Source organism: Scyliorhinus torazame, chromosome 12, assembly GCF_047496885.1.
Source record: "Scyliorhinus torazame isolate Kashiwa2021f chromosome 12, sScyTor2.1, whole genome shotgun sequence".
NCBI lineage: Eukaryota > Metazoa > Chordata > Chondrichthyes > Carcharhiniformes > Scyliorhinidae > Scyliorhinus > Scyliorhinus torazame.
Window position 1 is genome coordinate 75,300,918 of NC_092718.1, and position 12,628 is coordinate 75,313,545.

The 12,628-nt window shown below is 54.3% G+C and overlaps 1 protein-coding gene across 4 annotated transcripts in view; it reads left to right on the forward strand.

Moving 5' to 3' along the window:
• The window catches only part of LOC140386490 (histone-lysine N-methyltransferase 2B-like), a 310,024-nt gene that overhangs the window by 84,692 nt on the left and 212,704 nt on the right, over nt 1–12,628 (forward strand). For 2 of the 4 annotated variants that reach the window (XM_072468882.1, XM_072468883.1), the window contains exon 4: nt 6,974–7,141. In XM_072468882.1, coding sequence (XP_072324983.1) covers nt 6,974–7,141 — 168 coding nt within the window. The remainder of the gene's footprint in view (nt 1–6,973; nt 7,142–12,628) is intronic. The other 2 variants (XM_072468880.1, XM_072468881.1) reach the window with 1 other exon arrangement.

Sequence of the window (12,628 nt, forward strand, 5' to 3'; positions counted from 1 at the left end):
TCACATACTCTCCCTCACACACTCGCTCCCTCACACGCTCGACCCCTCACACGCTCGCTCCCTCACGCACTCGCTCCCTCACGCACTCGCTCCCTCACGCACTCGCTCCCTCACGCACTCGCTCCCTCACGCACTCGCTCCCTCACGCATTCGCTCCCTCACGCATTCGCTCCCTCACACTCTCCATCCCTTACACTCTCCCTCACACACTCCCTCACACACTCTGTCACCCATTCTCTCCCTCACACACCCTCTCTCTCTCGCCCTCTCTCTCGCCCTCTCTCTCGCCCTCTCTCTCGCCCTCTCTCTCGCCCTCTCTCTCGCCCGCTCTCTCGCCCTCTCTCTCGCCGTCACTCTCGCCCCTCTGTCGCTCCCTCTCTCTCGCCCTCTCGCTCATCCTCTCTTACCCTCTGTCGCGCCCGCTCTCTCACCGTCTCTCTCGCCCCCTTTCTCACCCTCTGTCGCGCCCTCTCGCTCGCCCTTTCGCTCGCCTCCTCTCTCACCCTCTCTCTCACAGTCTCACACACTCACTCTCACTCACTCACTCTCACACAAACACACACTCACTCTCTCACTCTGATATCTCTCACACTCTCACATTCCCTCACACACACTCTACCTCACACCCTCTCTCCCTCAAACGCTCTCTGCCTCAAACACTCTCCCTCACATACTCTCCCTCACACACTCGCTCCCTCACATGCTCGATGCCTCACACACTCGCTGCCTCACACGCTCCTTCCCTCACACGCTCGCACTCTCACACGCTCGTTCCCTCACACACTCGTTCCCTCACACACTCGCTCCCTCACACACTCTCAACCTCACGCACTCGCTCCCTCACGCACTCGCTCCCTCACGCACTCGCTCCCTCACGCACTCGCTCCCTCACGCACTCGCTCCCTCACGCACTCGCTCCCTCACGCACTCGCTCCCTCACGCACTCGCTCCCTCACGCACTTGCTCCCTCACGCACTCGCTCCCTCACACTCTCCCTCCCTTACACTCTCCCTCACACACTCCCTCACACACTCTCTCACCCATTCTCTCCCTCACACACCCTCTCTCTCTCGCCCTCTCTCTCGCCCTCTCTCTTGCCCGCTCTCTCGCCCTCTCTCTTGCCGTCACTCTCGCCCCCTCTGTCGCGCCCTCTCTCTCGCCCTCTCGTCCTCTCTTACCGTCTGTCGCGCCCTCTCGCTCGCCCTTTCGCTCGCCCCCTCTCTCGCCCCCCTCTCTCGCCCCCTCTCTCGCCCCCTCTCTCACCCTCTCTCACCCTCTCGCTCGCCCCCTCTCTCGCCCTCTCTCTCACCCACTCTCTCACTCTCACTCACACTCTCACTCACACAAACACACACTCACTCTCTCACTCTGATATATCTCACCCTCTCACATTCCCTCACAAACACTTTCCCTCAAATTCTATCTCCCTTACACTCTCTCTCCCTCACACACTCTACCTCACATGCTCTCTCGCTCACACGCTCGCTCCCTCAAACACTCTCTGCCTCACACACTCTCCCTCACATACTCTCCCTCACACACTCGCTCCCTCACTCACTCGACCCCTCACACGCTCGCTCCCTCACACCCTCGCTCCCTCACACACTCGCTCCCTCACACTCACGCTCCCTCACACACACGCTCCCTCACACACACGCTCCCTCACACACACGCTCCCTCACACACACGCTCCCTCACACACTCGCAACCTCACACACTCGCAATCTCACACACGCAACCTCACACACTCGCAACCTCACACACTCGCAACCTCACACACTCGCAACCTCACACACTCGCAACCTCACACACTCGCAACTTCACACACTCGCTCCCTCACACACTCGCTCCCTCACACACTCGCTCCCTCACACCCTCGCAACCTCACACCCTCGCAACCTCACACCCTCGCAACCTCACACCCTCGCAACCTCACACCCTCGCAACCTCACACCCTCGCAACCTCACACCCTCGCAACCTCACACCCTCGCAACCTCACACCCTCGCAACCTCACACCCTCGCAACCTCACACCCTCGCAACCTCACACCCTCGCAACCTCACACCCTCGCAACCTCACACACTCGCAACCTCACACTTGCTCCCTCACACACTCGCTCCCTCACACACTCGCAACCTCACACTCGCAACCTCACACACTCGCAACCTCACACACTCGCAACCTCACACACTCGCAACCTCACACACTCGCAACCTCACACACTCGCAACCTCACACACTCGCAACCTCACACACTCGCAACCTCACACACTCGCAACCTCACACACTCGCTCCCTCACACACTCGCTCCCTCACACACTCGCTGCCTCACACACTCGCTGCCTCACACACTCGCAGCCTCACACACTCGCAACCTCACACACTCGCTCCCTCACACACACGCTCCCTCACACACTCGGTCCCTCACACACTCGCTCCCTCACACACTCGCTCCCTCACACACTCGCTCCCTCACACACTCGCTCCCTCACACACTCGCTCCCTCACACACTCGCTCCCTCACACACTCGCTCCCTCACACACTCTCCCTCACACACTTGCACCCTCACACACTCGCTCCCTCACACACTCGCTCCCTCACACACTCGCTCCCTCACACACTCGCTCCCTCACAAAATCGCTGCCTCACACACTCGCTGCCTCACACACATGCTCCCTCACACGCTCGCTCCCTCACACGCTCGCTCCCTCACACGCTCCCTCACACGCTCGCTCCCTCACACACTCGCTCCCTCACACACACGCTCCCTCACACACTCGCTCCCTCACACACTCGCTCCCTCACACACTCGCTCCCTCACACACTCGCTCCCTCGCACACTCTCTCCCTCGCGCACTCTCTCCCTCGCGCACTCTCTCCCTCGCGCACTCTCTCCCTCGCGCACTCTCTCCCTCGCGCACTCTCTCCCTCGCGCACTCTCTCCCTCGCGCACTCTCTCCCTCGCGCACTCTCTCCCTCGCGCACTCTCTCCCTCGCGCACTCTCTCCCTCGCGCACTCTCTCCCTCGCGCCCTCACTCCCTCACGCCCTCACTCCCTCACGCCCTCTCTCCCTCACGCCCTCTCTCCCTCGCGCACTCTCTCCCTCGCGCACTCTCTCCCTCGCGCACTCTCTCCCTCGCGCCCTCACTCCCTCACGCCCTCACTCCCTCACGCCCTCTCTCCCTCACGCCCTCTCTCCCTCAAGCACTCTCTCCCTCACGCACTCTCTCCCTCACATACTCTCCCTCACACACTCGCTCCCTCACACACTCGCTCCCTCACACACTCGCTCCCTCACACACTCGCTCCCTCACACACACGCTCCCTCTCACACTCGCTGCCTCACACACTCGCTGCCTCACACACTCGCTGCCTCACACACTCGCTGCCCCCTTTCTCACCCTCTGTCGCGCCCTCTCGCTCGCCCTTTCGCTCGCCTCCTCTCTCACCCTCTCTCTCACAGTCTCACACACTCACTCTCACTCACTCACTCTCACACAAACACACACTCACTCTCTCACTCTGATATCTCTCACACTCTCACATTCCCTCACACACACTCTACCTCACACCCTCTCTCCCTCAAACGCTCTCTGCCTCAAACACTCTCCCTCACATACTCTCCCTCACACACTCGCTCCCTCACATGCTCGATGCCTCACACACTCGCTGCCTCACACGCTCCTTCCCTCACACGCTCGCACTCTCACACGCTCGTTCCCTCACACACTCGTTCCCTCACACACTCGCTCCCTCACACACTCTCAACCTCACGCACTCGCTCCCTCACGCACTCGCTCCCTCACGCACTCGCTCCCTCACGCACTCGCTCCCTCACGCACTCGCTCCCTCACGCACTCGCTCCCTCACACACTCGCTCCCTCACACTCTCCCTCCCTTACACTCTCCCTCACACACTCCCTCACACACTCTCTCACCCATTCTCTCCCTCACACACCCTCTCTCTCTCGCCCTCTCTCTCGCCCTCTCTCTTGCCCGCTCTCTCGCCCTCTCTCTTGCCGTCACTCTCGCCCCCTCTGTCGCGCCCTCTCTCTCGCCCTCTCGTCCTCTCTTACCGTCTGTCGCGCCCTCTCGCTCGCCCTTTCGCTCGCCCCCTCTCTCGCCCCCCCTCTCTCGCCCCCTCTCTCGCCCCCTCTCTCACCCTCTCTCACCCTCTCGCTCGCCCCCTCTCTCGCCCTCTCTCTCACCCACTCTCTCACTCTCACTCACACTCTCACTCACACAAACACACACTCACTCTCTCACTCTGATATATCTCACCCTCTCACATTCCCTCACAAACACTTTCCCTCAAATTCTATCTCCCTTACACTCTCTCTCCCTCACACACTCTACCTCACATGCTCTCTCGCTCACACGCTCGCTCCCTCAAACACTCTCTGCCTCACACACTCTCCCTCACATACTCTCCCTCACACACTCGCTCCCTCACTCACTCGACCCCTCACACGCTCGCTCCCTCACACCCTCGCTCCCTCACACACTCGCTCCCTCACACTCACGCTCCCTCACACACACGCTCCCTCACACACACGCTCCCTCACACACACGCTCCCTCACACACACGCTCCCTCACACACTCGCAACCTCACACACTCGCAACCTCACACACTCGCAATCTCACACACGCAACCTCACACACTCGCAACCTCACACACTCGCAACCTCACACACTCGCAACCTCACACACTCGCAACCTCACACACTCGCAACTTCACACACTCGCTCCCTCACACACTCGCTCCCTCACACACTCGCTCCCTCACACCCTCGCAACCTCACACCCTCGCAACCTCACACCCTCGCAACCTCACACCCTCGCAACCTCACACCCTCGCAACCTCACACCCTCGCAACCTCACACCCTCGCAACCTCACACCCTCGCAACCTCACACCCTCGCAACCTCACACCCTCGCAACCTCACACCCTCGCAACCTCACACCCTCGCAACCTCACACCCTCGCAACCTCACACCCTCGCAACCTCACACCCTCGCAACCTCACACCCTCGCAACCTCACACCCTCGCAACCTCACAGACTCGCAACCTCACACACTCGCAACCTCACACACTCGCAACCTCACACTTGCTCCCTCACACACTCGCAACCTCACACACTCGCAACCTCACACACTCGCAATCTCACACACGCAACCTCACACACTCGCAACCTCACACACTCGCAACCTCACACACTCGCAACCTCACACACTCGCAACCTCACACACTCGCAACTTCACACACTCGCTCCCTCACACACTCGCTCCCTCACACACTCGCTCCCTCACACCCTCGCAACCTCACACCCTCGCAACCTCACACCCTCGCAACCTCACACCCTCGCAACCTCACACCCTCGCAACCTCACACCCTCGCAACCTCACACCCTCGCAACCTCACACCCTCGCAACCTCACACCCTCGCAACCTCACACCCTCGCAACCTCACACCCTCGCAACCTCACACCCTCGCAACCTCACACCCTCGCAACCTCACACCCTCGCAACCTCACACCCTCGCAACCTCACAGACTCGCAACCTCACACACTCGCAACCTCACACTTGCTCCCTCACACACTCGCTCCCTCACACACTCGCAACCTCACACTCGCAACCTCACACACTCGCAACCTCACACACTCGCAACCTCACACACTCGCAACCTCACACACTCGCAACCTCACACACTCGCAACCTCACACACTCGCAACCTCACACACTCGCAACCTCACACACTCGCTCCCTCACACACTCGCTCCCTCACACACTCGCTGCCTCACACACTCGCTGCCTCACACACTCGCAGCCTCACACACTCGCAACCTCACACACTCGCTCCCTCACACACACGCTCCCTCACACACTCGCTCCCTCACACACTCGCTCCCTCACACACTCGCTCCCTCACACACTCGCTCCCTCACACACTCGCTCCCTCACACACTCGCTCCCTCACACACTCGCTCCCTCACACACTCGCTCCCTCACACACTCGCTCCCTCACACACTCGCTCCCTCACACACTCTCCCTCACACACTCGCACCCTCACACACTCGCTCCCTCACACACTCGCTCCCTCACACACTCGCTCCCTCACACACTCGCTCCCTCACAAAATCGCTGCCTCACACACTCGCTGCCTCACACACACGCTCCCTCACACGCTCGCTCCCTCACACGCTCGCTCCCTCACACGCTCCCTCACACGCTCGCTCCCTCACACACTCGCTCCCTCACACACACGCTCCCTCACACACTCGCTCCCTCGCACACTCGCTCCCTCACAAAATCGCTGCCTCACACACTCGCTGCCTCACACACACGCTCCCTCACACGCTCGCTCCCTCACACGCTCGCTCCCTCACACGCTCCCTCACACGCTCGCTCCCTCACACACTCGCTCCCTCACACACACGCTCCCTCACACACTCGCTCCCTCACACACTCGCTCCCTCACACACTCGCTCCCTCACACACTCGCTCCCTCGCACACTCTCTCCCTCGCGCACTCTCTCCCTCGCGCACTCTCTCCCTCGCGCACTCTCTCCCTCGCGCACTCTCTCCCTCGCGCACTCTCTCCCTCGCGCACTCTCTCCCTCGCGCACTCTCTCCCTCGCGCACTCTCTCCCTCGCGCACTCTCTCCCTCGCGCACTCTCTCCCTCGCGCACTCTCTCCCTCGCGCCCTCACTCCCTCACGCCCTCTCTCCCTCACGCCCTCTCTCCCTCACGCCCTCTCTCCCTCAAGCACTCTCTCCCTCAAGCACTCTCTCCCTCACGCACTCTCTCCCTCACGCACTCTCTCCCTCACGCCCTCTCTCCCTCACGCCCTCTCTCCCTCACGCCCTCTCTCCCTCACACCCTCTCTCCCTCACACACTCTCACCCTATCATACTATCTCACTGTCTGTCTGTCTCTCTCTCTCACATAGTCTCTCTCTCCACTGCAGCTTGCTTTGCAAACCGGACGAGAATTAAAGATTCCCATTAAAGAAGAGACGGTATTGACGGATAAATCAGACACCGAAAGCGATTGTGACGATGTGGATGTGATTAAGCGCAAACTGGGTTTGGAATCCCTTCCGTTGGAGGGGAAAAGAGCCAGAGTCGAGGTGCGGGTGAGGATGCGTATTCTGCTTTACTTATGTGAACATGCAAACATATTTAGCAGTAATATTCCCTGATGTTTTCCCATGAAGTTCCTGGAATAACAATGCCCTGTAATTCCTCTCTCAATGAAGACATTCTAGTACAACACACGCTCTCACCACTCATCTTGCCCAGGGTACCCTGCCCAGTAAACACTGACACACTCCCGGATACTCCCCACAATAAATACTGACACATACCGGGTGTCCTCCCTGGTAAACACTGACGTACCCCCCACAGTAAACATTGATACACTCCCAGGTACCTTCCCCAGTAAACAATGACACTCCCGGGTACCCTCCCCAGTAAATACTCACACTCCCGGGAACCCAGCCCAGTAAACGATGATACATTCCCGGGATCCTTTCCCAGTCAACACTGACACACTCCCAGGTACATGTTGATTGGTCAAACCAAGTTGGTCAAGGCAGCCTTGAGGAGGAGTTCATAGAATGTATCCGAGATAGTTTCCTCGAACAGTATGTAATAGAACCTACGAGGATGCAAGCTTTCCTAGATCTGGTCCTGTGTAATGAGACAGGAAATTTAATGATCTCATAGTTAGGAATCCTCTCGAAGGCGCGATCACCGTATAGTTTAATTTAAAATACCGATGGAGGGTGAGAAGGTAATATCCAATACCAGTGTCTTGTGCTTGAACAAAGGAGACTACAATGGCATGAGAGAGGAGTTGGCTAAGGTAGACTGGGAGTAAAGACATTGTGGTGGGACAATGAGGAACAGTGGAGGACTTTCAAAGCGATTTTTCACAGTGCTCATCAAAAGACTATACCAGTGAAGAGGGACTGTAGGAAACGGTAATAATCAGCCATGGGTACCTCAGGAAATAAAGGAGGGTATCAAATTGAAAGAAAATGCATACAAAGTGGTAAAGATTAGTGCAAAACTAGAGGACTGGAAAATCTTTAGAGGTCAACAGAAAGCCACATAAAAAGCTATAAAGAAAAGTAAGATAGATTATGAGAGTAAACTAGCTCACAATATAAAAACAGATAGCAAAGGTTTCTACAAATATATTAAACAAAAAAAATGGCTAAGGTAAACATTGGTCCTTTAGAGGATGAGAAGGTGGATTTAATAATGGGAAATGAGGATCTGGCCGAGGCATTGAACAGGTATTTTGTGTCGGTCTTTACAGTGGAAGACCCAAATAACATGCCAATAATTGTTGCCAAGGAGGCTACGGCAGGTGAGGATCTAGAAACAATCATTAAGGAGGTAGTGTTGGGAAAGCTAACGGGGCTATAGGTAGACAAGTCTCCTGGCTCTGATGGAATGCACCCCAGGGTACTAAAAGCGATGGAGGGGAAATAGCAAATGCGCTCACGGTAATTTACCAAAAAACACTGGATTCTGAGCGGTTTCGGCAGATTGGAAAGTAGCAAATGTGACACCACTGTTTAAAAAAGGAGGTAGACAAAAGGCGGGTATTTACAGGCCTATTAGCTTAACTTCTGTAGTGGGGAAAATGCTTGAATCTATCCTCAAGGAAGAAATAGCGAGACACCTGGATAGGAATTGTCTCATTGGGCAGATGCTGAAAGGCAGGTCATGTTTGACTAATTGACTGGAATTCTTTGAGGACATTTCGAGTGCGGTGGACAATGGGGAACGGTGCATGTGACGTATCTGGATTTCCAGAAGGCGTTTGACAAGGTGCCGTACAAAAGGCTGCTGCATAAGATAAGGGTGCACGCCATTACGGGTAATGTATTGACATGGATAGAGGATTGGTTAACGGACAGAAAGCGAAGAGTGAGGATAAACGGGTGTTTTTCTAGTTGGTGATCGGTGGCTAATGGTGTGCCTCAGGGATCAGTGTTGGGTCCGCAATTGTTTACAATTTACATAGATGACCTGGAGTTGGGGACCAAGTGTAATTTATCAAAGTTTGCAGGTGCCACTCAGATGAGTGGTAGAATAAAGTGTGCAGAGACCATTGAAAGTCTGCAGAGGGACGTAGATAGTTTAAATGAGTGGGCAAGGGTCTGGCAGATGGAGTAGTACAATGTTGGTAAATGTGAGGTCATCCATTTTGGTAGGAATAACAGCACTGGAACGCTCCCAGGTACCTTCCCCAGTAAGACCATAAGACATAGGAGCAGAATTTGGCCGTTCACCCCACCGAGTCTGCCCTGCCATTCAATCATTGCTGATATGTTTCTCATCCCCATTCTCCTGCCTTCTCCCCATAATCCTGATCCCCTTATTCATCAAGAACCTATCTCTCTCTGTCTTAAAAGGCACTCAGTGATTTGGCTTCTACAGCCCTCTGCGGCAGAGTTCCACAGATTTGGCACCCTCTAACTGAAGCAATTCCTCCTCATCTCTGTTTTAAAGGATTGTCCCTTCCATCTGAGGCTGTGTCCTCAAGTTCTAGTTTTTCCGATAAGTGGAAACATCTTCTCCACGTCCACTCTATCTAGGGCTCTCAGTTCCTATGAGTTTCAGTAAGATCCCCCCCTCATACTTCTAAACTCCAACCAGTACAGACCAAGAGTCTTCAACCGTTCCTCATACGACAAGCTCTTCATTTCAGAGATCATTCATGAGAAGCTCCTCTGGACCCTTTCCAAGGGCCTACACATCCTTCCTTAGATGAGGGGCCCAAAACTGCTCACAATACTCCAAATAGGATCTGACCAGAGCTTTATAGCCTCAGAAATACATCCCTGCTGCTGCATCCTAGCCCTTTTGACATGAATGCCAACATTGCATTTGCCTTCCGAACTGATCCTCGCCACATTTTATGCTTTTTCTTTTGCTTTTATGCTGTCCTTGACTTCCCTCGTCAGCCACGGATGCCTCATCCTCCCATTAGAATGTTTCCTCCACCTTGGAATGAATTTCTGTTGTGCTTCCTGAATAACTCCCCCAAACACCTGCCATTGCTGTTCCACTGTTTTCCCTCCTGAACTCCCCTTCCAATCAACTCAGGCCAGCTGCTCCCTCATGACTTTGTAGTCACCTTTCTTCAATTGTAATACCGTTAAATCAAGTTCCAACTTCTCCCTCTCAAACTGCAGGGTAAATTCTATCATATTGTGGTCACTGGCCCTTAAGGGTTTCTTCACCTTAAGTTACCTAATCAAGGGCGGCATAGTGGTGCAGTGGTTATTACTGCTGCCTCACGGCGCCGAACATCTGGGTTCGATCCCGGCCCCGGGTCACTGTCCGAGTGGGGTTTGCACATTCTCCCAGTGTCTGTGTGGGTCTGACCCCCACAACCCACAAAGATGTGCAGGGTAGGTGAATTGGCCACGCTAAATCGCTCCTTAATTGGGAAAAAAAAGAATTGGAACTCCTGAGTTTTTTTTTTCAGAAAAAAGTTCCCTCATCAGGTCTGCCTCATTAAACATCACAAATTCAGAATTGTTTGTTCCCAAGTGGGCTCTACCACAAGCTGCTCCAAAAAAAAAACATCTCGTAGACATTCCACAAATTCCTTTTCTTGGGATCCCCTATCAACCTGATTTTCCCAGTCCACCTGCATATTGAAGTCCCCCATGATTATTGTAATATTGCCTTTTTAATATGCCTTTTCTATCTCCTGATTTATTTTCTGCCCCAACAACCTGACTGCTGCTAGAGGGCCTGTACATAACTCCCATCTGCGTTTACCTTTGCGTTTCCTCAACTCTGCCCACACAGATTCTATGCCTTCCAATCCTATATCGCTTCTTGCTATCGATTTAATTTCATTCCTTACTAACAATGCAACCCCTCTCCCTCTGCCCATCTGTCTGTCCTTTTGATAGGACACATATGCTTGGATATTTCAATCCCAGGTATGATCCCCTTGCAGCCACGTCTCTCTGATGCCCACAACATCGTACTGGCCAATTTCAATGTGAGCAACAAGCTCATTCACCTTTGTTTGTATACTGCGCGCATTTAGATACAACACCTTCACTCCTGATTTAATCGCCCCCTTCTCGTATCTGTCCCCTTTTTTTGCTCTGCCTGAAGTTGGATTCCTGCCACCTTCTATACTCTCTGTTCTATTACATGTTCTGGAAAGTTTACTAACCTCTCCTGAGCCCTCGGCCCCCTTAATTCATTTGAAGTCCTCATCATTAACCGGCACTTCTACCCTCTCCTTTAACTTTGATTTTCTAATTTTATATACTTCCCTCCCACTATTTAGTTTAAAGCCCTATCTACTTATGCGATTCACCAGGACTCCGGTCCCAGCATGATTCAGATGAAGACCGTTACATCAGAATGGGTCCCCTCTTCCCCAGTACTGGTACCAACGTCCTATGAATTCAAACCCATTTCTCCCACATGAGCCTTTGAGCCACGCATTTATCTCCTTAATCTTATTGACCCTTTACTAATTAACTCGTGGCTCAGGTAGCTATCCAGGCATTACCTTTTTGGTTCTGCTTTTTAATGTAGCTCCTAGCTGTTCATACTTCCTTAGCAAAACCTCTATTCTTGTTCTACCTATGTCATTGGTATCTACGTGGACTATGACAACTGGATCTTTACCCTCCCACTCCAAGTTCCCCTGAAGCCCAGGTGAGATATCCTGAACCCGAGCACCAGGCAGGTAACCTAAGCTTCAGAATTCGCAATCCTGGTCACAGAGAAGCGTGCCAATGCCCCTAACTGCATTATCCCCAGTTAGGATTGCATTTATTTTCGCTCGCCCCCACTTGAATGGCTCTCTGTACCACAGTGCTGTGGTTAGTTTGCTTATCCTCCCTACAGTCCCCATTCCAGTCCACGCAGAGAGCAAGAATCTCAAACCTGTTGGGCAGGGACAAGGGCTGAGGCTCCTGTGACCCTATCTCCTGGATCACTCTACCTGCCTCACTCGCAGCGGAAACTCAGAATCCAGTTCATCAACTCTGAGCTGGAATTCCTCAAGCAACCAACACATACTGCAGATGTGGTCATTGGAAACCACAGTGGGGGCAACCAGCTCCCACATCATGCGGTAACAACGCATCACTGGACCCTCCATCTCTGTTTGAATTTCTTTTTTAAATGTAAATTTTTTATTTATAACTTTCTAAAATATCTCTCCTTATTACCTCCGTCTGAAAGCAATTTATAACCAGAGATTTAAATTCACCAGGGTACCCTCCCCAATCAAATTGACACACGTCCAGGTACCATCCCCAATAAACAGCGACACACTGCTGGGTACCTTACCCAGGACGCACAGACACTCTCAGGTACCCTTTCCTGAGAACACTGACACACTCCCGGGGACCCCCCCTCCCCCAATAAACACTGACACACTCCTGGGTACCCTCCCCAATAAACACTGACACACTCCCGGGGACGCCCCTCCCAATAAACACTGACACATTCCCGGGACCCCCCCCCCCAATAAACACTGACACACTCCCGGGGACCCCCCCCCCCAATAAACACTGACGCACTCCCGGGGACCCCCCCCCCCAATAAACACTGACACATTC